The following is a 27856-nucleotide window of genomic DNA, read 5'->3' on the forward strand; positions in this document are numbered from 1 at the left end:
TTCAGTTCGTATTGATGACACTAACTTGAACTGCGGAGATGTTCTTTCCCGGTAATCTTTTCTTTGATCCCTATACAGAGATTGATTATATTCCACTCTTATCTTTATCAAGGATGAGAGTTAGATTAAATCTAAACATATAGCCCATTTGCCTAATGTGGAAGATGGCATAAAATGTCCATTTACTCTTAGTTTTTGTATAAGCCATTCACTGATCTGATCTAAAATTTCTCGATAATAAAAATTGATACACTTGCAGTCGTTAGATGTTGCTGAAATGGTAAATAAAATAGAGGGTTTACTTTTCACACAAGTATGGGTTGAGATTTTCAGATATGTTTGGGAGTCCCTGTAAAGTGTATATGTTTGGCTTCTGACATAGCATTACACAACATAGATTTTGTATTTTTTTATTGTTGGGCTCTATCCAGTGTAAAGGTAATTCTGCAATTATACAAGCTGCTCCCTATTTTAAGGGATTCTTTCTCTCTGTATATGCAGCTGCCTGATGCCAGTTTTGCTTTTATGTAGCCTGGTTATGCTACTTTACATATACCTGGTTAGGCTCCTTTCTTAAGTGTGTGATTTGTTCCTACCAGCTGTTCCAGTTGCATGGTAATTGGTCTCTTGGGAATGGTGACAGCACTGAATGATGCACCCCCAACTTTGAGGTAGGGGAAAGAGGTGGGGTGCAGTTTCTTCCTTGGCAGAGAGACAGCTGTTAACTGGGGTGTAGTGTTCTTAAAAGGCTGTGTCATCCAACGCCTGTCTCCCTGACTCAAAGATCTGTAAGGGATCAGTCAGGGACAACATAGACCTGTTGAGCCAAAGATTGTTTTGTCCATCCTCCTTACTTCCTTCTCAATCCCTGAACAATGATCATAATGGTGAAAGACTGAGATGAGGCCAGGGGCTGGAGTTCCTTAGGTGAATAGGATTGTGAGAGGCCCCTTCATCTGCACTGCAAGTTTGATATTTGGAAATGCAAAATCAGAGTAAATATTAGCATGTGTGTCTTAGAGTTTTCTATAGTGTCCATTACTGTAATATTTATGCACTGAACTAGTAATTACAGTACACAAAGACCAGAGTAGTTTTCATATAAGCTTACGTTGATCTGTTCTCACAGGTTGTAGGGGTGTGTGGTTTCCTGGTGTTTTTGGTTTTCATACCCTTCCCATATTAGTTGTCCCTTGTCTTCTGAAATATAAAAGGCTTTGGTAAATTGGCTTCAGTCCTGTAGTATTTTCTGAAAATTGTCTGGTTAGTCTTATCTCATTGGGAAACTGATTCTATTGTCGTGTGTCCCTGCCTAAGAATGCTTTGTTCCCAGTTCTAATGCTCCGTTAAAAGCTGAAGTCTGATTATGTAACATGCAAGAATTTATCATTTTGGGAAGAGAATAGTAGCTGAAATAGACAATGGTAATTAAAATTGTTATAAATGATTCTGGGACAGAGAATTTTATTTTGAAAAAAATAAAAAGCAATTTGGAACCACTGAAGGAACTTGTGCAATTATTTTAAAGAATTTTATTAATTTTTTATCACATTGCTATTATATATATATTGTACTGGAAATCGGCAAAGATTTGAATTAAAATAATAAACCAAATGAAAAAAAAATGTCCAGCAGACTGCCTATCAGCACTCATGCTATCTTCTAAAATATAAATGAAATTTTTGCTTTTGATGATTTTAATGTTCTTTTTATCTAATTTTTAGAATAAAATTCCAGTTGGGCTAAAAGAATGTCATAGATCAACTGACACTGACTCTGTTCATCTTTTTACTCAGGATATTTCACTAAAGAACATGGATAAATATAAGCAAGAGGGATAGTCCAGTGATGTATAGAAAAAAACACACAGTATTTTTATTTTAAAAGAGAGAGGGAAGGATAACGCTACTGATACAGCTTGAAGCAAACTGAGGCACAATGGTCTGATTCTCTTCTCATATATGCTGTTTTTAACTAGTATAAATCCACTGTTTCAATAGAATTATTCTGAATTTTGTGTGCATTAGACCTATTTTCACTTATAAAGGTGGCAGGAGGCTATTCAGAAGACACCTTAGATTTCTTCTCTAGGAATAACACACACAGGCAGAGAGAACTGGCCTTGAGCTGGAATCGCAGAAGTGTCAGTAGTGTTCCCCTTCCAGGTTTCTTCACCCTCAGTATGATTCACCAGAATTAGTTGCTATTGCCTGGATCAAGGAGTTTAGGAAGATTGCTCTCTGAAAGACAAACAAGCAAAATCCCTTCAGATTAAGTTATCTTTAGTAACCTCATTCATGAAAGACACTCATGTAGATTTGCTCAGGTACATGCCTAGTTCAGTATCAAGTGATATATTGAAATGCAGGCATTCATGGCTGTAAGCCTGGATGGCTGACACCCAAGAAAAACAGCTCCTTTCTTCAGCCAAACTTGAATGAAGTCTTCGTTAACAAGAAGCAAAACAAGTTACCATTCGATGCCAGCTGGAAAGGAATGAAAAGTGTTCTTTTCATTCCTCACAGAAGTTTAGTTACCCAAAGATACTAACATTGCTACAGGAAAATACTGAGATCAGTGTTGTTTTAGGAAAGTACTAGGACAAAGATAGAGGTGGAAAGGTTAAGTAAGAATTCAAGCACTACAATCACTTTCCGTTTTAGAGCACCACAAATGACTGGAACATCCTATCTTCTGGACTTACCAAGCTAATCAGCTACAAGGTCTTGCTGTTCCAGAAGCACTGGAATCACTTATGATGAACAAATGGGTACTTGAAATAGCCTGCTCGGGAATTGTGCTAAAGTTCATCTCAAATCCTCCAAGATGGTTCCTTTAAGCCCCAGGACCAAGAGATCACAGAAATATATTTATCATGCTTGGCTTTTTTAGGGCCTGATTGAAAGCCCATTAAAGTCAATGGGATTCTGGTTACATAGACTTCAATGGGTTTTCAGTCAGGCCCATGTAGTGTTTTTCATGAGTAGATTTCAAAGAACTTTACAAAGGTGGAAATTATTATTAACCCATTTTACAGATGGGGAAACTGAGGCACAGAGACCTTAAAATGACTTGTTTGAGGTCAACCAGGAAACCAATGGCGAAGTTGGGAATAGCACACAGTTTTCTGAGTCCAGTCCAATGCCCTATTCACTAGATCAGGGGTCTCAAACTCAAATGCCTATGAGGGCCACATGAGGACTAGTACATTGGACCGAGGGCTGCACCACTGAGCACTCCCCCACCGCTGCCCCGGCCCTGCCCCCACTCCACCCCTTCTGTGAGGCCCCGCCCCTGCCCCACCTCTTCCCACCCCGTCCCTGCCCCATTCCAACCCCTTCCCTGAAATCCCCACCCCAACTCCGCCCCCTCCGTACCTCCAGGGGGTGCAGGAGGGGTGCAGGATGCAGCAGGGGGTTGGGGTGCAGGAGAGGTGCGGGGTGCATCGGGGGCTCAGGGCAGGGGGTTGGGGTGCAGGGTGGGGCAGGGGGTCAGGGTGCTGGGTGCAGCAGGCGGCTCAGGGCAGAGGGTTGGGGTGCAGGTGTGCGGGGTGCGGCAGGCGGCTCAGGGCAGGGGGTTGGGGTGCAGGAGGGGTGCGGCAGGGGGTCGGGGTGCAGGAGGGGGTTCGGCTGCAGGAGGGGTTTGGGGGGTGACTCCAGCCTGGTGCGCACCAGGGGCAGGACAGACTCCCTGCCTGCCTGCCTGCCTTGCCCCCGGTGCACGCCAGGCGAGAGCCACTGTAGGTAAATGCTGGGGGGGCAGAGGTGCCGCGGGGAGCTGGCAGGCCACAGAAAATAACCGCGTGTTTGAGACCCCTGCACTAGATTATACTGCTTCCCAATATGAAGACAATACTCTGTTATGCAACTTATTCAGGAGGAAAGAATCCTTTTGCCTGTGCCCTCATTCAAGCATTTATTTGGCTTTATTCCATCTTTTTCATGGTTCCGAATAAGATGGGCAATCCATGAACAGTACTGGCTCTCAAGATATTCAACAAGTGGATGAAATATCTCAGGTTCTGGATGGAAGCTCTCTCATCATGCCTTTAAAACTGTGTCCTGGGGGAGATATCATGACCTCAGTTGTACTAAAGGAAACAGTCACGTGCCAGTCAGATTGGAACACCTAAAATAATCACTAGGGGTTATCAAGGGAGTTACAAAAAATACCTTCTGGTATTAGAGCATTTCCTTGATTTCAAGCTTTGATCATTTTCCTTAAGTCTGAAAAAAGGTCTATCCTTAGCTCCCCATTATGATCCTTTTAAGGAATGTAAAACACTGCACTTCACTCATTTCAGTGGCCTTTTTGTCCTAGACCAATCCGTGGAGTCTTTCCTAGTTGGTTTGGTTCAGTTGCCTTACCTTCCAGTTCACCTTCAGATTTTGAATGTCTTTAAGAATTTGTGCTTAATACTGCATATTCAGCTATTAACATAGACGTACAAAAACCCATAGCTTTCCTGTCTTGTAATTTATTCTCCTTCTCATGCATCCTAGGAGCTTGTTGGCTTGCCCTTTTTTTTTTTTTTTTTTTTTTTTTTTAAACTTTTGACAGACATTGACCCTCTCATCAGTCATTGCTACCTGGAAGTCTTTTTCCATCTGCCCTCAGTGTATCATATCATTCAATTTACAATATACTTCAAATTTTTATTCCCTTTCTTTATACACATAACATTTAATTTTGGGTGCCAGTCTCTTCTTTCTTTCTGTCAGTTAGTTTTTTACCTTAAATCTTTTCCTTATAACCTGACTGTGGGTATCCTAGTTTTATTATATCCCCTCTCTCTCTCTCTCAATCTGTGTTCTCTTCATTTTTTTTTTTTTTTGTATTTAAATTGGCCAACAAAGCCCTTTCTTATACTGTTGTTTTTATTTGTTTTGACATGTGGCAAACTTCTATTGGGCATTAAGTAACGGCTTTGGAACTAGCTTGTCTTGCCAATAATTGTTAATGGAAAAGATGCGTAATCATGCTTTTTATCAATCATTTCAATCTATAATTCAGTGCTTTCAAACTCCTTTCTTCTTTGTACCTTTCTTTTTGTGATTTGAATACTTGTATATTATGCTAACTAACCCTGGCGTGGAGGTTATGTTGAGGGTAAATTGTTATTTTTTATATGTTTCGGTATGGGCAGCCCATTTTGTATTATGTGTTTTGTAGAATATATATAGTGTGTCTTCATTACATAAGAACACCTACACTATGAATAACTATTTTGAAGTTTGTCTTTTTATTGGGATAAATAAATTATCCTAAATAATGAGAAAAATGTAATTTTCTTAAGATGCAAAGGAAGCACAGTTTGGGTTTTGGGGGCTTTTCTGAGGGTAAGGAGGAGGTATGGATAAAGATTTTTCTGGAAAGTTAGAAATGGATTGCTAAAATCTTGTAGATGCCTAAAGATGATAATCTGTTTGGAAGACCGTGTTCAGGGTCTTTTAAAGGCAAATGAGTAGAGACTGGAAATGGCAAAATATTTTGTATGATTTTGAAATACACAGAATTCAGGGAAGCTCATAACAAACAGGCGCTCTTTGCAAAATCTTGGGATTTTTTTCCACCCACCCACTCTGAAGTCTGCCTATCTATAGTAACTGGCTCAAAAGAGGGGTCCAATGTTCTCTCTAAAGCCTGTTTCTTAAATAATAATCCAGAACCTGGTCTTTATTCTGGCTCCCCCCCCCCCCCCCCCCAAAAAAAAAAAAAAGTTGTGTAGTGGATTTTTCCTTACTTTTGTAAGGGTCTAAATTATTTAAATTTATAAATGGTTAATGTTTTAATAGCTGATTAGAGTACAACAGATGAATACATTGCTTATAACCATGGTTTATAACCACGTATAATACATTGTAATGATGAGTTTATAATCATCTATACTGATCTTGTCTTTAACATGCTTATAACAGCTATCCTTTTATTAACTCTCTAAGTTATTTATAAATGAATTCTTAATATAAAGAGTGACCAAAAATCATAGCTATTTGAGATGTAAAATATGCATAAGGCTTTCTAATATATAGGTTAAGAAAAAGAGCAGTGTGATCAGATTCTTATGGAGATTCTGACATGATTTCTCCTAACTCCATTTTGGCATGTGCTTTCAAAATAGACAATAAGAAGATGGAGTCATTATTAAATGGAGTAAGATAATTTAGTATGTCAGAGGGTCTATATGTAAACACAAGGAGCAAGAACTACTCAAATGTTACTAAAGGTAAATCTACACTGCAGTTAGACACCTGCAAGAGGCCTGTGCAAGCTGACTCGGGCTTGCAGGGCTCAGGCAAAGGAGCTGTTTAACTGCAGTGTACACATTTGCGCCCAGACTCTAGGACCCTGTGAGGTGGGAGGGTCTACACCACAATTGAACGGCCCCTTACTCCAAGCCCCACAAGCCTGCATCACTGGCATGGACCAGATGTAGATTTTTAATCGCAGTGTTTTAAGCATAGACATACCCGAAATTACAGAGAGAAGGCACCCAAACCTAACCTCCTTCCTGACCATATCAGGTCTCCTGGCAGAGCCCATGGCATTGCAAGTAGCTTGCATCTCTGTTTTCCCACCCTAGGAGGACCATAGCAGGCTCAGCATGTAAAAGTCAGAAGAAATAATAATGTTCTGTGTAAAAATTAGATCTTTCTGAGAAAGAGGCTGGCATGTTTGCTGCCACAACATAATGCCCAGCATTGTGCTCTCAATCTCAAACTTTCCTTACTTCAATTTCCCTAAATTCTATTTCTATTCACACATCTCTTACTTAGCATTTGCAGGGCCAGGCACAGATGTTTGTGCCACTCGTGGAGGTGATGGTAAAGTGTGTGCGTTCTGGTCACTTTTTTAAGTATATAGGTTTTCTATATGATATTCCGTTTTTCTTTCTCTTCTCTATAAGTCAGAATTGCCAAAAGTGGCTGCCATGGTACTTTCATGTGGAACTTTGAATAGGGGAAACTTTGAATAGGGGAAATGATGAATTTTTGAGCTATTTGAGTGAGTTATCTGCAAAAAATTGAGGGAATTTATGGAAAGTGAATTTTTGAGGATTTTAAACCCATATAAAATAAATGTGCTTAAAATTATTTGTGCAAAATTCCATAGGATAATTTTCGGCAAGTTTGGATAAGCCCTTGTAGAGGGGCATATATGGAACAAAAATGTATGTGACCCATATGGAAATACAATATCAATAATGAAGCAGTTAGGGAATATATGAACACTTATGAGCTCATGTGAAAGTAGCATCTTTTCATGTTAGTTCTCACCTCACCCATATATAAGCATTTTTGATCTGTGGCAGCAGTCCACCATGTGTTATACACAGGTGGATCCCTGTACGCATGCAGAGCCTTTTGAAGTCAACAGGTCTCCACACAGGCTCCACACAGGCTCCGGAGTCTTCCTGTCTCCAGTGCATTGCAATATCTGGAGTCTAATTCTGTATGTGGATCAAATATGTCCTTTCCACCTAGTAACAGTTCTGCATTGGAAAGGGGATGGATTGAATGACCCTAGTAGGTCATTTCTATCTCTGAGTTCTGTGGAACATTAGACTTGTGTCTCTACAGCTCCAGTGAGATTTTTATTTTGTTAATTAGTAGTTTATGTCTAGGCAGTCTCTTGATGTCATATTGACTATTGCACTCTATTTTTCACAATCCCACTGAAGTTTGACTCCCTTTGGGATTGTTAGGCTAATTAGATTTGTTCAAGGAAAACACGTGAATGGTTCTCAGTCCGTAAAGCCTGTGTGCTTTGTATAAATAAGGTCCTTTTATTAAATAATTAGGAGGGTCTGTTGTGTTCTGTTTAGCTCAGATTAAGTGTGAGGACTGGATTATTAAATTCTCTGCCTTCCCTCATTCGTAATTGGGGTGTCCGATAAGCTATGAGTTCTGATTATGAACTTTAGTGACGTGATATATACATCTACAAACTCACTTATTTTTTTCTGTAGTATGTTTCTCATCCATTGTTATATTTGCTGTATTCTCTCTGTGCTTTTTGGCACTTTGTGCTTATTTTACAGTCTGTAATGCTAAAATAGTTATGAAAAAGTACTTCTCCCTGTAAAAACAACGAGGAGTTGTTTTGGCACCTTAGAGACTAACAAATTTATTTGGGCATAAGCTTTTGTGGGCTAAAACCCACTTCATCAGATGCAGAGAGTGGAAAATACGGTAGAGAGGTATAAATGCACAGCATGTGAAAAGATGGGAGTTGTCTTACCAAGTGGGGGGTCAGTGCTAACGAGCCAATTCAATTAAGGTGGAAATGGGCTATTCTCAACAGTTGACAAGAAGGGGTGAAATCACTTTTGTAGTGCTAATGAGGTCAATTTAATCAAGGTGGCCCATTTCAAACAGTTAACAAGAAGGTGTGAGTGTCAGCAGGGGGAAATTAGTTTTTATAGTGACCCATCCACTCCCAGTCTTTATTCAGGCCTAATTTGATGGTGTCCAGTTTGGTGTCTATCAATGTGATACGTGCCACCAATACCCCTCTGCCATGTACATTGGCTAAACTGGACAGTCTCTACACAAAGAATAAATAGACGCAAATCTGACCTCAAGAATTACAACATTCAAAAACGAGTAGGAGAACACTTCAATCTCCCTGGACACTCAATAACAGACTTAAAAGTGGCAATTCTTTAAAAAAAAAAAAAAAAAAAAACTTAAAAAAAACAGACTCCAACGAGAAACTGCAGAACTGGAGTTAATTTGCAAACTGGAGCCTGCACCCCAAAGCTCTTCCCGTACCCCAACCCCCTGCCCCAGTCCCCTCCTGCACCCAAACTCCCTCCCAGAGCCAGAAGTTGTTGACTTCTGAGTAACCAGTGAGGTATAATAGAAGCTGCTTTGTGCTGGCGTGGTAAATCTAAGAATTGGAATATCCACCGGCTTTGATGATTGTCTGCCCCATTCTTTGCAGTTCACCCTTATTAAGTGACCTCAGCTGGCTCCCCTGGGATTCCGGTCACAGTAAGTATTGGAATATCCACCAGCTTTGGGTATTGTCTATCCCATTCTTTGCAGTTCACCCTAATTGAGTAACCTCAGTGTGGCTCCCTGGGACCCCTGTCACAGGGCCTACAGAGAGCTTTCTGCTCTCTTCAGCTTTCCCAAGAAACTTTCTCCTGGCTCTGAGACAGGTCTCACCTGCCCTTTTCTCACTGACTCTCTGACTGCTCTCTCACTGGGTCTCCTCCCTCTCAGATTCTCCCTGGGAGCACCTGTTCTGGCACAGGGAGGCTGGATCTGCTTCATTTACAAGGGCTGTCTGCCTTGTGACAGTTCACTTCTTGGCTTTGTAGAAGAACATAGGCTTGGAAGGGGCTGTGGCTTAGTGAATCAGAATTGGGATAAATATTCTGTGTTTAGAGAGCAGGATCTGCATCCGTTTAAATCTCTTTATTAGGTCATAATTTGTGTACTACAATGCTATTCTGAACAGTTCATTTTATTATCTCTCACCTGGAAGTCACAATATAGAGGGAGTATTAAAACACAAACGAAAGAGAGTGGGGAAAAAAAGGTTCAGGAAACTTAACATTGAGCTTGATAATTAAATAAGCTGTTTAGTTCAACTTCTCGATCATGAAAATATCCTCATTACTTTTCCAAAAGAACATTCCTATCCTTCTCAAATTGTTTTGAATCACTTTTGGCAGTTATAAAAACGTAACAAATCTGTTTTGCAGATGTGGAATCTGCCATTTAAAAAAGTTAATTTTTAAAACTTGTATATATGATGTTTTTCACATACATTTTCTTTTAAAAGAAAGTTATTATTTAGTAGCTAAACATGTTTATGTAGATTTTGATATCCTTCACTGTAAAAAATTAATTGTGATGGAAAGACAATATTGAACTTATAAGGTATAGTATTTAAAATATTATATATAGTTTTTACTGAAATCCAGTTAACTTAGGTTTGTTGCAACGCAAGTGTGTGCTCAAAATAAGTGTTCTGTGTATGGACACATTTATCTAAAAAGACCCCTGCCATTTGACAGAACAATGAAAGGTGTCCAGCTATTACTTTTTTCCCTTTATTTCTGCGGGAGCTTGGAAAAGACTGTGCCATTACTTGTTTGTGCATAGTCTTCACCTTAATAAGGGTTGAAGAGTTGAAGGAGGCCGCTTCTGGAAACCTTGCAAGGGCCTGATATAGCTTAGAACAGTATTCCAGTTAACTGCTGCAGCACAGCCAGTGTTAAAATAGCACTACAGTCGTCTGTCATTTCAAATTTACAAAAAATACCTCCCCTGGTCTGAAGTGTGAGAATTTTCAGGCCAAAAGGAATCTCCCTGAACCTGATTTGGTTGAACTCATGGCAAAAACTGTAACAGATTTTAATGCAAATAAGATTAAATTGGACCCCGAGTGAGTTAGGGAATGACAATAGGGTTTTATTATATAAGGCTACATGCAACCTCAGCTGCTGCCCTTTTTTAAAGTTCCCCAAAATGTGCAAGGTACCTTGCAAAACAAAGACACTGTTGCTACCCAAAAGAGATTACAGTCTAAATTTAACATGATATGAAACAAGTATTTATCAATAGGAGGAGAGAGAGGAAGGGGTGAGGAAAGACAAAAGTGACAATAATACTTGGTGTATGATCAGAATAAGTAATATGGTTAGTCCCTGAAGTGTGTGTGTGTGTGTGTGTTAGAGAGAGAGAGAGAGAATTTTAAGAGAAATTTGAATTTGGTGAGGGAAGTGGGCTGTTATGAACAAGTTCAGGGAGGTCATTCCAAGTGTAAGCAGCAGCATGAGATAAAGCATGAATGTGCCTGTGAAGGGTGGAGACTGAGTATGGAGATGGTCGTTGGCAGAGTGGAGCATGTCGAAGCATAGATAAACACTATGTGATGGGAAGGGCCTTGAAATGGGCCAGTGGGGATGTTTTTGCAGTGTCCTGCATGGAGCTCTTCCCAGCCCAACTCTAGTAAACATTTTTATCTGAGCTGGAAGAAAATATCAGTTCATTGCAGATGATGCCAAACATAGGTTGAATGGTAAACAAGCCTGTTCTACATAGTAATCTGTTAAGATGGGCTCTTTTAAACATGCATTTTAAGGAAAGGGGGACTGTATTATGGAAAGCACTGACTCTGAAAAAGACTTGAGGGTCATTGTGGATATTAGCCAACTGAACTGAACAAGTGTGATTGATTGGCAATCCCTCGATTTCGAGGATGATCTCTACCACGGATTTACATATGGATCCTGAGATGACTCAAGAGTCTGATCCTGGAACTGCAAATTCACACACAGTAGGTACAGACATTTTGTGGCAGGCCAGCGGCTTGCTGGGAGAAAGTTATTTCTTTTTCCTTCCTCCTCTCTCTCTTTTCAGCTTTGAGGGCAAGGCGCTTCTCGAAGCAGGCCACTGTCTGATGGAGGATATGGCGCCATTGGGGTTGGTTGTGGCTTGCTCTTCCCAGCTTGTGATGTCCACATCGGTTTTCTTAAGATATGCTTTCAGTGTGTCATTGTAGCATTTCCTCTAACCATCACAGGATCTCTGACCATGAGTTAACTGAGAGTAGAGGACTTGTTATGGGAGGCAAGAGTGTGGCATCCGCACACAATGTCCAGCCCAGCAAAGTTGGTACATGAGGATCATTGCTTCAATTCTGGTGACATTGGCTTCAGCGAGGATGCTGGCGTTAGTGCGGCAATCTTGCCACTTGACGCAAAGGATCTTCCAGGTTGTGCATCCATAGACGAGTGTAGGAACAACAATTGTCTTATAGACCTGGATCTTGGTGTCCTGCTGTAGGTCCTTGTGTCCTATTCTGGGAAAATGGCTGCTTTGATACAGTAGCATTTATTTTTGCCAGGAGAACCAATAAATTATGTGCTCTTGTATCATAGGCATTGTTTTCCCTGAGAACTTAGTGATATCTATCTTTTTTTTAATTAATGATCTCTCTTCCCTTGCCAAATCCTGAAACACTTTTATGCATTAGATGCCAGAAGAGGTTTGAATTTTTATCTGGAAAGAACTCAACGTTTTAAAAGGACAGAAAACAGTTGTGTCTAAGACAGTTTAAAGAATCCACCTGTGTCCCAGCCCTCTGTCCTTTTGGTGTTTATATGTATCTAAGAAACATAGAAGAGCTAGGCAGATATTATTCTTTCTTTAAAAATAAAATTACATACCGTGTATTTTTTAGTTCAGTTATACTGAAAAAAGTGGTTGCCTCGTATCATCAGGGGAATTCTTTAATGTGTTTTAACTGTTTGTAAAGCAATTATTTCTTTAAATCTCTTGCCAGAACTGTGAGGACGTGGGATGTTAACAATGACAAAAAGCACAAAGGTGTGTTTAAACCACGGTCAGGTCAAGGAAAACGGGTGATTCCTACAACTTGCACATATAGCAGAGATGGTAAACTTATTGCAGCTGGCTGCCAAGATGGCTCCATCCAGATCTGGGACAGAAATATGAATGTAAGTGAAGTATACTTTTTAACTTTAGCATTTCATATATTAACAGTTTCTCTTGCTAAATTTTGAAGTAGTTTTAGGATGTTTTATATTTTATACTTAAAATATTTTTTTCTGAAAGACAAGTATTTAGTAAATGAGGTTTAATATTTCCTCTGCTGCCACATCTCTGTCATCTCAGTGCCTGCTGCTACCCCACCCAAACAAATAATGGCAGGAAATTGACTAGCTAGCAACCTGATTTTGTCTATTTTTTATATATGTAGTGACAGCTATAAATAAATAAAGTACTATCTGTCTAAAGATAACAAGGTGACTATGAAGAAGCTGTCACTTCCTATAGGCTCTTATGAGATTAAAAAGTACATGTCAGTGTTCTACTCCAGATGTTGAATAAATAATTCATCCACTTTGGAATGGGTGATACAGGTAATAGACAGAGGAGAGTAAGGTCAAAACACACAAAGATGGGAATGCACCTCAAGTAAAAATGTTTTCCTGTGAAATTTAACATGGAGGTGATATTACTCCAAAAGACCATTGACTGGAAATCCCAAAATTTCATGGTTATGCTACATCCTCAGATGGGTATGGTAAGATCCAGAGCATGTGGGCAAGACCCACCAGTCAGACACCTCGTAAAGAATTCTCTGAAGTCTGTCTTATTATACTATCCGCTACATAAAGTTAGCAAGCTCAGTCTTGAAACTGGTTAGATTTTTTGTCCCCACTGCTCCCATTGGAAGGCTGTTTCCGAATTTCACTCCTCTGATGGTTAGAAACCTTCATCTAATTTCAATGCTAAACTTACTGATAGCCAGTTTATATCGATTTGTTCTTGTGTCCACAGTGGCAGTTAACTTAAATAACTCCTCTTCCTTCCTGGTATTTATCTCTCTGATGTATTTATAGACACGGTATCTCCCTTCAGCCTTCGTTTGATTAGACTAAACAAGCCAGACTCTTTGAGTCTCCTCTCATAAGGTAGGTTTTCCATTCCTTGGATCATCCTAGTAGCCCTTCTCTGCACCTGTTCCAGTTTGAATTCATCTTTCTTAAACATGGGAGACCAGAACTGCACATAGTATTCCAGATGAGGTCTCACCAATGCCTTGTATAATGGACCTAACACTTCCCTGTCTGTACTGGCACCACCTTGTGTGACGCATCCTAGGATTGCATTAGCCTTTTTCACAGCTGCATCACATTGGCCATCCCATTGTCATCCTGTGGCCAACCAATACACCCAGGTCTTTCTCCTCCACTGTCACTTCCAACTGATAAATCCCCAGTTTATAGCAAAAATTATTGTTGTTAATCCCTAAACACATGACCCTGCGCTATTAAATATCATCCCACTTCTATTACTCCAGTTTACAAGGTCATCCAGATCTTCTTGTATGATATTCTTCCCCTCCTCCATATTGGCAATATCTCCCAAGTTTGTGTCAGATGCAGATTTTATTAGCACACTCCCACTTTTTGTGCCAACATCATTAATAAAAATGTTAAATAAGATTGGTCCCAAGACTGATCCCTGAGGACCTCCACTATAACCTCCCTCCAGCATGCCAGTTTAACGTTCAGTATGACGTGTTGTAGTCTCCCCTTTAACAAATTCCTTATTGACTTTCAATTATCGTATTAATCCCCATCTTCTCCCATATAACTAATAATTTCCCATGTGGAACTGTATCAAATGTCTTGCTGAAATCCATGTAGATGAGATCTATTGCATTTCCTTTGTCTACAAAATCAGTTATTTGCTCAAAGAAGGAAATTGGGTTGGTCTGGCATGATCTACCTTTTGTAAAAACATGTTGTATTTTATCCCAATTATAGTTTATCTCTACGTCCTTAACTACTTTCTCTTTCAAAATTTGTTTCAAGATCTTGCATACAATTGAAGTCAAACTAACAGGCCTGTAGTTTCCCGGATCACTTTTTTTTCCCTTTCTTAAAAATAGGAGTTCTATTAGCAATTCTCCAGTCATAGTATACGACCCCCGAGTTTACAGATTGATTAACAGTCCTCGCTATTGGACTTGCGATTTCATGTGCCAATTCCTTTAATATTCTTTCATGGAGATTATCCGGGCCCCCTAACTTAGTCCCATTAAACAAGTTTGACTTCCACCTCAGATGTGATAATTTCTGCTTCCATATCCTGGTTCCCATTAGCCATCCTGCCACTACTCCTACCTGGCTGCTCACAAAATATACAGAAAATTCAGCCGTTTTTTCAGTTACCAATAACTTTTGTTATCTTCTTTTCTATTATATTTATTCTCAGATAAATTGTTAAAGCAAACTGAAGTCACTTGCAAATTGGGTGACAATGCACATGATTCCTTTATTTAATAACCTCCTTCCTAGCTTCTTAAATACACTGGCCCAGATCATTCCCTCCTGTAGTGAAATCAGTAGAAGGGGATTGGATAGGCTTGGATTCTGCGACTATTCCCTTGGGTAGATCCTTCCACATTGTCCTCATGGACACCCCCAGCACCTCACTGAAAAATGTTACAGGGCCTGGCCCCAAACCTGACTACCTCTTGGGATTTGCAGACAGCCAGGCCCATGTGTGCAGAGACACTGGACTGCCTACTGTGGCTCTGCCTTCCTCAGCTCACTGGCTGTTTGGCTCCAAAGGACTGCTCTTTCGCATTGCTGCTCTAGGGAAAGGCTACATGGAAAAGATCACACAGACTGGGATTGTATTATCTTGCTGAGTAAGCTGTGCAGAACCAGGCAAGGGACATATACATCCCTCCTGGCCCATCTACCCCTCTCTGGCTTCCCCAGTCTCTGTATTTCCCCCACGGCCACCCACACACACATAGATACTAGACATGCAGAGATTTGACAGATGGTGCAGCAGAGATGGCAGTAAGGGGATGATCCACACAGGGAGGTACCTCTCACTGCCTGGATATTTGGGGCACACTGGCAATTCACAATGGTAAAAGAAAATATGCTAGAGACAAATTCATAATCCAGAGTGATCTCTTTATACCCCAAAATGCTAATTAAGTAATTTAAAATATTATTTCAGTGTAAAGTCTAATTATTCATTTGTTTAGTCAGCATTCCCTGTATGGATGCCCACTTTTGGGGTGTGAGAGTCCTTGGCATATGGGGTCAGAACTTTATAGCCAGCAGGATCTGTTAGTACTTTGTGTGTACCCTCTCTGGGTAGGTTATTCCATAGATGCCAGTTACAATATTTCTTGCTTTTCTTCTGAACCATCTAATACTGCTGTAGTCATGGATTGTTACTGCTTACTTAATTTCACAAGAATGAGCACCCACACAGGAAATACCCAAAGAAGACAGGGAATTTGTCAGTAATTGGTGCCTGAATACTATTGTCTGTATGGATCTATATTCCCTGCATGTTTTCCCCAGTTCTTCAAGACTACGGATTACTGATTCAGTGTCAGGAACTATGTCAATTAGAAACACTGTCCATTTTATACTCTTTGGCTCAAGCATACAACCCACAGACACTAGAAAGCTTTGAGCTCATAAGTTATGGCCACATGCATCCTTAGAGTGTGGATCCTTACAGGTAGTCACCTCAGAGAACCAAAATTATTGGGATATAACTTTCTATACATCACATATGTTTTCGTGGTTGTAAAAGTTTAGTAAAGAATTAAATGGAATTACATTGGGAGTAGCTAATATATTCTTGTCTGAATTGCTGAATAAAACAATGTTGTCTGTGGGAATGTATGTTCAATTACCAATATTTGTATGTGGTGATGGTTAACTAATATATGAAGTCATGGCCATTTAAACATTTGTGCAAATCCTGCCATGTTGTTACATGACACGGTATTTCTAAGGAATACCATCCAGAAAGTCCTGTCATAGGGTTGTATTTGCAAATAACTGTGTTATAATCAATAGTGTAAATTATCAGAATAGGGCCCAATTATTTAGAACCTGAAGTAGTAATAAGCACGAGTAGGAAAAAATTTCTTAGAGCCAAGCTTATGTTGTAAATCCTTGAAAACGTGACAGCTCTAATACAACATGATGGCTTTATTGAACAAGAGGATATTGGTGAACAATTTTTAACTTAAATAAAGTATCATTATAATAGTAACCAGTTCAACTTCTGCTGTCAAAACTCTTAATTTGGAAAATGGGAACAAGCAATTTCGGGACTTCACAAAGATTAAGCAAAGTTTGATTGCAGTGAGGAAAGGGAAAGTATGCAGATATAAAGGGAGAAAAAGCAAACTCCAATCATATTTAAAGTACACTCTGTATTTTTCGTGTCATCTATTTTTATTTCTGTTTTTATTTCCACTGTAAACCTAATGGCATGGAGTTTTTAGAACTCACTGTAAGTGTAAACTTGTTCTAACAGAATAATAAATTTTTCAGAGACTGGCTTTCATCACCTATGTATGCTCTTGATTTAAACATATACAGTATTGAAATATTAAACTTTCTGGTGCAGCTTTAACAATAGTGCTCTTGGTCATCTGCTTTTTCATGTGCTTTTCTTTATGATCCTTTGTGTGTCTTTATAAAATGACATATTACAATGCTGATAGAGTGTACTTTAAGGTGATTATGAATAATTTAAAGATGTATTCCATGCATCTTTATCTCTTTTTCCAACCAGTGACCTCTAGGTAACTAAGGAGACTAAGCCAGTTGTCAGAGAGAAATTAATCTTATAATCCTTCTTTTGAATTTGGATTTTTTTAAAAAAAAGACTAAGATGATTTCCCTCTTCAGTGTTGTTGAGTCATTTAAAACTACACACGTCTCTTTATTAAAACAATCATTACAATTTTGTTTCAATGGCATTTGAAGGTGTCTGGGTGCCTAACAGAAAAAATACTTGTGTATCCCTAAAATCAGGCATTTTGAAAAAGACAACATGGCCAAATAAAATCAATATTTAAAGCAGCATAAATAACTCGCCAATAAATTACCACATCAACAATAAATAAATACAAAATAAAGGAACTCCTGGGGAAAATAGTGTTCTCAAATTTAAATTTTGAGATTTTTTCATTTGGCAAATAATCTCAATCTATACTTTTTTCATTATAGCTATATATATGCTATAAAAACTGTCCTGAAGAGGAATTAGGAAGAGTGAGCCTGAATAGTGCTCAGGATAGAGGAGGGCATTCCAAGCATGAGAAAAGGCACAGAGGTGTTTGTGGAAGAGGGAAAGCAGGGAAATGTCAAGACATGTCAAATTGACACAAAGCATTGGGTGTAAGCAGTAGGAGATGAGACAGAAGTAGGCAGGAGCAAAGTTATGAAGAACCAAGAGGTGGGGATAAGGAGTTTGAATTTGATGCAGAAATATATAGGAGCGATGCTTTTCTTTTGTTTTTAGAGAGATTTTTTTTAGTATGTCCATTCATCAAACTGAAAAGGAGTACTTGTGGCACCTTAGAGACTAACCAATTTATTTGAGCATGAGCTTTCGTGAGCTACAGCTCACTTCATCGGATGCACTAACTAATTTATTTGAGCATGAGCTTTCGTGAGCTACAGCTCACTTCATCGGATGCAGTATGCATCCGATGAAGTGAGCTGTAGCTCACGAAAGCTCATGCTCAAATAAATTGGTTAGTCTCTAAGGTGCCACAAGTACTCCTTTTCTTTTTGCGAATACAGACTAACACGGCTGTTACTCTGAAACCATTCATCAAACTGTCATTTGACTTTGTTAGAGTGCATGCAGTGTTTCATGTATGACTCAGACTTTACTGTATCACAGTAAAACCCTTTCAGAATGGAAATTAAGGTTTATAGATGTATCCTGAAAAACATTTACTGCTCTGTAACAATACATCACTATTGTATGAAGGGACAAGCATTCTAAATAACTGTTTACATTAGACCAGTTGGTACCCATTCCCGTGCCATTGTTGGGGACTGTGATTTGGCCCTTACAGAGCAGGAAGAAAGACAAAACACGGTAATAGGATTTAAATCAGCCGCCACATTATCAATTCCATTCTAATAGAACAATCAGGCAAAAAATGATTCAGTGTGGGTCACGGGGGAGGTGATGGAGAGAGAATTGTGGGGGGGGGGGGGCAGCTGTCCTGATTCACCCTCCCCCAGATAATTAAAAGGAGTTTCAACACCATTGCTGAAAACTCGCACAACCCTGCCTGCATATCAGGATTGCCGCAAACCAAATTGGGGGGTGAGAGGAGAGTTCCTTGCTTTACTAGACTTCAGGCCCATCCCTCTTCCTATAGGCAATATCATCCCATATACTTGGTCCCATGTTCCCAGGATCTGTGAACACCTTTAACCCCTCATACTGGACCCAAACATAGTTTTAACAAACAAGATCATTAACCCAAAGCACCCTATTTATTGGGCCTCCAGGGTGCCAAGGGGAAGACCAACCCTCTTCCCCCCCCCACCCCCCCCCAAACAGCAGCCACTCCACAACACTTCAGCAAATTTGATAGAGAGAATACTACTTTCCCTGCCCCCATAAAAGCTTAATGCCCTCTGCATGCTTAGAAACTTGGTCTCAACCTGACACTAGGGGTGGGGGGAACACTTGCTGTTCTAGTATATGAAAGGGGGCTAATAAAGCTCTTCCCTGGGTCGGTAAGAGACAGTCAGCTCCCATGGCACCCTTTGAAGCAGCTAGTCAGCTGCAATGCTGGCAGAAAGCCATCCCTCATGTAAACCCACCCCCGGCAGCCCACTGGGGAAGGTAGCGGAATCCACCTAGTAGGGCTCCATGTCTTTTCCTTGCCATAACATCTAGAGCAGCTCCACTGCTGGCTGTGGGAGCATTACCCTTCTGCTCCAGATATGACCAACAACTATCACACCTGAGCACAGGAATCATGTTGGTTTGTCTCTTGAAGAAGCTATTGTGCTATAGTACTGTTAAACTATTTAATACACTGTAACATCATTAGGGTGAATAAAAGTTACATGTAGTAAATGGTTTCAAAGTAGCAGCCGTGTTAGTCTGTATTCGCAAAAAGAAAAGGAGTACTTGTGGCACCTTAGAGACTAACCAGTTTATTTGAGCATAAGCTTTCGTGAGCTACAGCTCACTTCATCTGATGCATGAAGTAAATGTATATAGTATATGTTTACATGACACGTTGAAGTAGTATGAAGCAGGGTTTTGATTTTAGTCACTGTTTATCTGTAGTCTGTGTACAAATAAGCACTATAGTTGATATAGATTATAAAATATATATTTATAGCTTTCTATGCATTGCTCAAAATAATGTTGTTTATAAAGTTTTTATTCAAAGACTTACTGCAACAAATGGAACACTCTCCCCCACTTCTCACATCTCTTCTCTGCCTATTTCTCATTCCTAGTCCCTAGTCATTAGCTAAGTCCATCAGATGTTAGTCCAAGCCACATGTCACTTTAGAAATTTATTCTGTAACATATTGCATTGTGGTGTTAAGGGCATGAATTTGGTTTTATGGTCAGATTCACTTTTTCACTTATTACTGGTAACATGATTTTTGAATGTTTGATTCAGTTCTCCTTCTGCAGTTTTTTGGTGAAATTCCAAATCTCCCAGCTGTATGTCATGACAATAAAAATGCTTTGGAGGAACACTTTTTGTCTTCATGAAACAGACATTATTATCTTGCTTCCCAAGCTAATGCTGAAGTTAGCCAAATGTACTCCAGCTTTGTCTTCCTTTTCTCTGAACTTTCCAACATGATCATGATCCATTCTAATCATCTGCCTTGGAGAGTTTTTTCATAGTCTCATAAATATGTACATTTTTCTCACTTGCAGTATGTTGGCTGTATACATGGTTTCTCCTTAAGGTTCATGCGCATGTGCACAGACCGTACACATTAGGAGAACTATCTGTCAACTTCTCAGAAGTATTTTGAACCACTGTCAGCTTGTCTGAGAACTACAGATTTAAAGGGTAGGAAAATAACTTCACTCATGTTTATAACAGAGTGAAAATAGTAGTATGAAATATTTAACCACATAATGACACATTGAAACAGTGCAAACTTGGGTATTCTGAGAGTGGAAAAGAGAAGTGAATGGCAAGTATAGGGAAGAGGACAAGGAAATACGAGAAGAGATGTAGTTTAGGTAAAATTTTGAAGGACCTGCACAACCTTATTCATTTGCAGATCAAAGCTGCCAAAATGTTAGATCTACCTGAAATATTAGTGAAGTTAAAATTATTGAATCCTTCTAAATATATTTTTAATACTGGAAGGGAGAACAGATAACTTCTACATGTCACAGTTTTCACCATTTGGAAATTGGGAATAATACCTGCCTTAAGATATGTTGTGAGGCTAAAGTCACATTTGTAAAGAATACTGAGATCCTTGAGAGGGTAGGTAAAAAATAGTGTGCTTTGTTAATTGAGTAACATTTCTAAAAGCTACCTAGTGGCATTTTACTAAATTTTTCCGTATAGTCCATAACTGACCAGTCCCTGGAAACTATTGAGATGCTCTTCCTTGAGTATGTAGAGTGACTTTTCTGTATAATAGATACAGTATCTGAATCCTGTTTCTCAGTCTCAGGGACAGTCTTGGCTCATTTTGTAAGTTTGTGAGGTACATCATTATCATTTAAACCATTGTAAACAAAGTAGTAAATGATTAATTTACAGCAGATAGATAGTAGTGCTAGTGCTATCTTTTGTATACAGCAAAATATTAACCAAAAATGTAAAACATTTTGCAAGTCTCAGCATAATTTTTTATTTGCTCTTAAGCTGATTGATTTTTTGCTGATGAAGAGGTGATATATTTAAAGGTGAATTTGTATTATTTTTTAATCTAATAATTTCATAGGAGGACTTACTATCAGTGATATGGTCAGTTCCTCATATTTTTTAGCTATTTTTTCAGATATTTCTTACACAATGGCCCCAATATTAGTCTGCTACTGCTTGTACTTGTATTAAGTTTATATTCATTATTAAAGCTCTGCTTTGATGTTAAAATGCAGTAATATTTTATTTTAATGAGTTTCAAAGAGCCCAACCTCTGTTATATACTTACATTACAGAACTTAAAATACAATAATAATGAAGCCCCCTCCTATCCAAATAGACTGCTCACAGTAAAGTCACCAAAGTTGACAGAACGATAACCCTTATAACCATTTGCCGAACAACCCTCAAAAACCTGAAGGCAAAAGAAAAGAGATGGGCCCTGTAATGTGCCCTAAAGATTAACAGATCTGAGCCCTGCAGCTGGTAATTTACTAATACTCATCTTAAAAGTATTTTCCAAATAATTGTATGATTTATAGAACTAAGATAAATATATTTCTGTAGTTAGCGATTGTTTGCATTTAAAGGGTTTTTGTAAGCTTTAGGTTTGAATTGTAAAATGTGACAGCAGGGAAAAAAAGTTGTAACAGGGCCTGTATTTTCAGATCTGAAAAGTTTTACAAATAATGGAGCCATTTTGAAGATATACTACACAACCAACAACATGGCTCTAGATTAGATAATGCACACAGACTGTGTAAGATTGATTTTTTTGGCCTAAGAGGGGTGACCTTTTTGCTTTAGACTGGGAATCTAAGCCCAGAACTTACTTGGAAAGTATTTTGTAAACTTTATCTTGCTGTCCTTATTAATGGACTTTACAGCTGATGTTGCCAGACAATGCAATGAAAGCAAATAGGATAATCTTAGACTTGCTGTTAATATTTTCTCCTTTAAATGAAAAGTCCTCTGCTGGAATGTGTGTGTATTTGTTAAAAGACTGATTTTTTTTTTTTTTTTTTTTGCAGTTGGAGTCTGCTCTTTCCATTTGTAAAGACCTAGCTCTCAGGGCTAAATAAATATTTGTGCCAAAATGTAGCCTCTTAAAAAGGAGGTTTTGTTTGTTTGGCTCACATCCACTCAAATGCAGCATTCAGTACCAGAACATCATGGAGACTTGTGCAATATTATAAGTTTTCATTTGTGGTAATTTAAAGCTTTCCAATATTGCTAGCTTGGTATATTCTCTTTATGCCAGGTAGGCTGTACTCAGCACTAAAGCTACATGATACGCATTTGTGTGTCTCCCTTTTTTTTTCTTTATGTAGAATTAGGCTTTTCTTAACATCATTTTGTCTTAAAAATACGTTTTTTCAGTAAAACAAACCGATTTACTGATGGTTAAGTTTCTAAACCCTGTGGGTTAGGGGACAGAATAGGCCCACTGCTGCTCCTGCACGTCGTAAGAGGTGACTAAAGGGCAGGCTGCCTGGAGACGAATGGGCTCCTCCAGGTTAGAAATTTGCCCAAAACATACCATATGATGAGCAAGTCAATCATGTTCATACCAGATTGGTCGCAGCCTGGGTTAATAATGACCGCGCCAACCGTCTCCCACCAGGGCGGATGCGACAAGTATACTACTGGTGTAACCCCAACAAAGAGGATCCATGGAAGAGATAACATCACCATAGCCACATGGAATGTAAGGACATTGAGACAAATAGGGAGGTTGAAAGAACTCGCATACGAAATGGAACAATACTTCTGTCTGACCTCAGAGATTCCTAGGAGGTACCAGAAGAACTTTGGAGGGGGACTAACGGAAGAAGGCCATGTACTTTATTACTGTGGAGAAGACAAACATGTCAATGGCGTAGGATTTCATGTGCATAAAGATATCAAAAATTCAGTATTAGGATGCCACCCAATATCCAGCAGGCTTATTTCCATCTGTCTAAAGGCAGTACCGTTCAGTATCACAGTGGTACAAGTCTACGCCCCTGCAACAGACTGTGACGATGAGCAATTTGAAGATTTTTACAATCATCTCCAAGACATCATTGATACGGTACACAAGAAAGATATCCTGATTGTACAGGGAGATTGGAATGTAAAGTGGGTACTTTTTTCAGAGTAACAGCCGTGTTAGTCTGTATTCGTAAAAAGAAAAGGAGTACTTGTGGCACCTTAGAGACTAGTGGGTACTGACGCACAGGCAGATTGATGAGATTATTGTGGCCCTTTCCGTAATGCGGTAACCAATGAGAAAGGACTGAGACTTTTGGAGTTTGGCAGCTATAACAGTCTGGTTCTTGCAAACACATTAAGAGCACATAAAGCATCCAGATGATCAACGTGGCATGCATCTGATGGTTTGCATCACAGTCAGATCAACTACATCGTGATGCAAAATTTTATTCTGGGATCAATAGAGCTAAAACAAGGAGCTTCCCCGGTTCTGATATTGGAAGTGATCATGATCTTGTGATGCTAAACTTTTGGCTGCAGCTAAGGAAAATCGTCAGGCCAAAGTTCACCAGAATCAAGTTTGATTTAGAAAGACTTAGAGACCAAAGCATTGCAGAGTCATTCCAAGCAATGATCGGCAGGGGTGGAGACAATTGGTTGATTGCTCATCAGTGCTGGTGCCCCAATGACCAATGCATTCATGGTAGTGATAATGATGAAGTTTCTAAACAAACATGTCAATATACAGAATATAGATATAGATCAGTAGAAATACTGCAGCGTCTTACCCTAAGAACATGCCTACACGGGGATGTTAATTGGAATTTGTTTGTTTGTTCTAAGTGCACCATGGAAAAAGGGGTAAACATTAAGGTGGCAAAATTTGCAGATGATACAAAATTACTCAAGATAGTTATGTCCCAAGCAGACTGTGAAGAACTACAAAAGAATGGGGAGAGGTAAATAGTGGTGTCCCCCACAGGTCTGTATTGGGCCCAGTCCTATTCAACATATTCATAAATAATCTGGGAAAAGGGTTAAACTATGAGGTGGCAAAATTTGCAGATACAAAACTATTCAAGATAGTTAAGTCCCAGGCAGACTGCTAAGAGCTACAAAACATAATCCAGACTATAGATATAAAATGGGGGGGGGGGGTCTAAATTAGCTGTTACCACTCCAGAAAGAGATCGTGGAGTCATTGCGGATAGCTCTCTGTAAACATCCACTCAGTGTGCAGCAGCAGTCAAAAAAGCAAACAGAATGTTGGAAATCATTAAGAAAGGATAATAAGACAGAAAATATCATATTGCCTCTATATAAATCCATGGTACACCCACATCTTGAATACTGCGTGCAGAAGTGGTCACCCCATCTCAAAAAAGATATATTGGAATTGGAAAAAGTTCAGAAAAGGGCAACCAAAATTATTAAGGATATGGAACGGCTGCCATATCAGGAGAGATTAATAAAACTGGGACTTTTCAGCTTGGAAAAGAGGTGACTAAGGGGGGATATGATAGAGGTCTATAAAATCATGACTGGTGTGGAGAAGGTAAATAAGGAAGTGTTATTTACTCCTCATAACGCAAGAACTAGGGGTCACCAAATGAAATTAATAGGCAGCAGGTTTAAAACAAACAAAAGGAAGTATTTTTTCACACACGCACAAACAACCTGTGGAACTCCTTTCCAGAGGATGTTGTGAAGGCCAAGACTATAAAGAGTTCAAAAAAGAACTAGATAAATTCATGGAGGGTAGGTCCATCAATGGCTGTTAGCCAGTATGGGCAGGGATGTTGTCCCTAGCATCTGTTTGCCAGAAGCTGGGTATGGGCAAGAGGGGATGGATCACTTGATGATTACCTGTTCTGTTCATTCCCTCTAGGGTACCTGGCATTGGCCACTGTCAGAAGACAGGATACTGGGCTAGATGGACCTTTGGTCTGACCCAGTATGGATGCTCTTATGTTCAGAATATCACTATTGTAAATAAACAAAAGGCTTCTGTTTTGCCCCAAGCAAATAACAAACTAATGGATCCATAAAGATTTTGAAGAGGGCAGTCTCGCTACATCTGGAAATTTCTTGTGTTAAATATAAGACACCCAAATATACCAGGGGTAGTGAATAGGCGGACCGTGGGCCAATCCAGACCACCAGACACTTTTGAATGGATTGCAAAATCTTTTTTATTTATTTATTATTGTTTTTGCAGTGTGAAAAATGTTTCTGTGGAGTCTGGACCTTGATTATATCTTGACCAAGAAATTTGGACCTTGACAAAAAATAATTGATTGCCCCTGAAAAATAATGTATTTCTGTTTCAAACTCTAGGTAAATTTTCCATAACCATACTAGCCTGTACTTTCATTCCATAGGTGTATGTGCCAGACCTTTGCTCTAGAAACTGGAAATCATACACTAGCTTGCCAGGAACAAATATTAACACATTCATATGTTGTTCTTTTTTTGTATATGTCTGGTTCAGCCAGTACATCATAATCTGTACCCTGAAAGTAACAGCATATGATTGTCAGATTTTTTTCCTTTTTGCTAAGATAAAGTGTGCACTGCTATATTTCGAAGTGCATTTCTTCTTTATATAATAAACAATTTATAGTAGGGAACTATTTGACTGTTTGCAGTAGCTAGTATAGTGGTGAGAGGCAGTTCTAAAATCTTAGTCTTTCACCCCTGTTGGAAATACCAAAAGGATCCTTCTTTGAATTGGTGTATAGTCAAAGAAAGAAAGGTTATGCCATAATGAAGTATGTTCTTTCTTTGGTTTACTATTGCGAGAGAGAGAATATATGCTACAGAAATCTCTGAGAAACTACATAGTTCTAGTAGAAAAGTTTTTTTAAATATTGGAAACACTATAGTTACATAAGTAGAGCGATTAATATGATGGCATTTAAATATAGCACGTCGGGTATTGAGACCGTTACTCGGACAAATCCCCATTCACTTTAAGGACTTGGTCTAATAACATTAAATTTGCATTTTTTTTCATAGCTTAAAAAAATAATATGAAGAGTGACCTTTATGAGTAGAGTCAGAAAATAAAAAAGTTCCAAATTTTGTTCTAACAAGATGATAGCTCACAGAGGTGAACTGAGTTTCCAAAGTGAAGATTTCTAGATACTGTAGTATATACACCACTGACACAAGCTAAGCACATTATTGGTTTAGAGCCAGGTAGGATCTGTAATTTAGGAAAAGAATTTTATACTTGTCTGTGTAATGGGAAGTTAGCATAGGGCATGAGTGTTTTCATTGTAGTTTTTTAGTATTTTGCTCTTTCTTGAGACAGGTGAGAAGGACAGCAGATTGGTACAGTATGTTTCACACAAACAAGGATAAACATAACTTCGTGCAGCTCCTAATCTTTACATTTATATTATTACAAAGAATCCTAGAATTCATATCTCTTGCCATACTCAGGATAATAATTTTGCTGATACTGATGCAGATTTGTAAAAGTCCCCGCAAAAATATGTTATATAAATTATTTTAGACTTTTGAGAGGCTAGACACAGACTGAAGACAGTTGAGGAAAAAAATAAACCAGAAATATTTCCAAGACAAGTTGATTTTGAACTAGCATTAATTACAAGCAGGTTTTTGGTTGGTTTTGTTTTTTTGGCCTTGTAGATGTTTGTTTTCTTGCATGATTGAGAAATGTCACCTTCTGGAAGTCGATTTTTAAATACCATACAACATGTATCCAGTTTTCTTGTCTCTCCCAGCCTTCCATTTGGGTGCAACTGTAGTGGGTGCTTGCTTCTGTTTCCTAATCAAGTTTTAGACAACTTTATGCTATGTTTTATTGGTTTGTCAGTGAAGAATGACAAATGAAGTAAATGAGATGAATAAACAGTAGGGTAAAAGAGCAGGCTGAAATTTTTTGACAAAAAGTTTACAATTTAAAAAATGGCTTTGGCAAAAATGAAATTTTTCAATTACAAATGTTTTTCAATCAAATATTTCAATTTTTTCAGTGGGGAAATTTTGAAACAAGTAATTGTTTCCTTTTAAAATTGAAAATTTTTTGAAATGGTGAATTTAACTTTTCCCTTTTTCTCCATCTTTTTTTCTTTTTTGCTATTGCTTTCTAATGTGGTTTGGTTTCCTTTTTCCACTCGAATTGTCAAAATTTCCTTAACTTTGTATAAGTTGTGGTATCAAAAAGAAAAATATAACATAACTTGCCATTCTGAGACCTAATGTTGGGCGGCAGATTATCCCAGATCTACCAACTGTAGGGTTCTTACATCTTCCTCAGAGACATCTGATACTGCCTACTTTAAGAAGCAGGAAACTGAACTAGATGGACTTCAGTTCTGATGCAGTTCCTTTGTTTCTATGTAAATTTTTCTAAAATGAAGTTTTGAAAAGTTGGAGTGGCAAAAGGAAACAAAGGAAGTGCTTATAGAAAAGTTATAATATAAGATTGCACATCAAAATACAGTGGATCAATTTTTGTTGGATTAACTTTATTACAGTCAGTGGGGTTTACAGCAGGAATGAATCTGGCCCAATGTTTTAGACCCATAATTGCAATAACTGTGGTTATTAGAAGATGCTGTTTTGTGTACTGATAATATCATCAAGCAGTTTTTGTCTTCAAAGCTATTTACATACATCAGTTTATTAAAAC

At 38.7% G+C, this 27856-nt stretch overlaps 1 protein-coding gene across 2 annotated transcripts in view; it reads left to right on the forward strand.

Annotated features, from left to right (window-relative positions):
* Positions 1 to 27856, forward strand: part of WDR70 (WD repeat domain 70) — a 258585-nt gene that overhangs the window by 150330 nt on the left and 80399 nt on the right. For both annotated transcript variants that reach the window (XM_007065736.4, XM_037902696.2), the window contains exon 10: positions 12304 to 12478. In XM_007065736.4, coding sequence (XP_007065798.1) covers positions 12304 to 12478 — 175 coding nt within the window. The remainder of the gene's footprint in view (positions 1 to 12303; positions 12479 to 27856) is intronic.

The sequence above is a fragment of the Chelonia mydas genome, chromosome 5 (assembly GCF_015237465.2).
Source record: "Chelonia mydas isolate rCheMyd1 chromosome 5, rCheMyd1.pri.v2, whole genome shotgun sequence".
Lineage (NCBI taxonomy): Eukaryota > Metazoa > Chordata > Testudines > Cheloniidae > Chelonia > Chelonia mydas.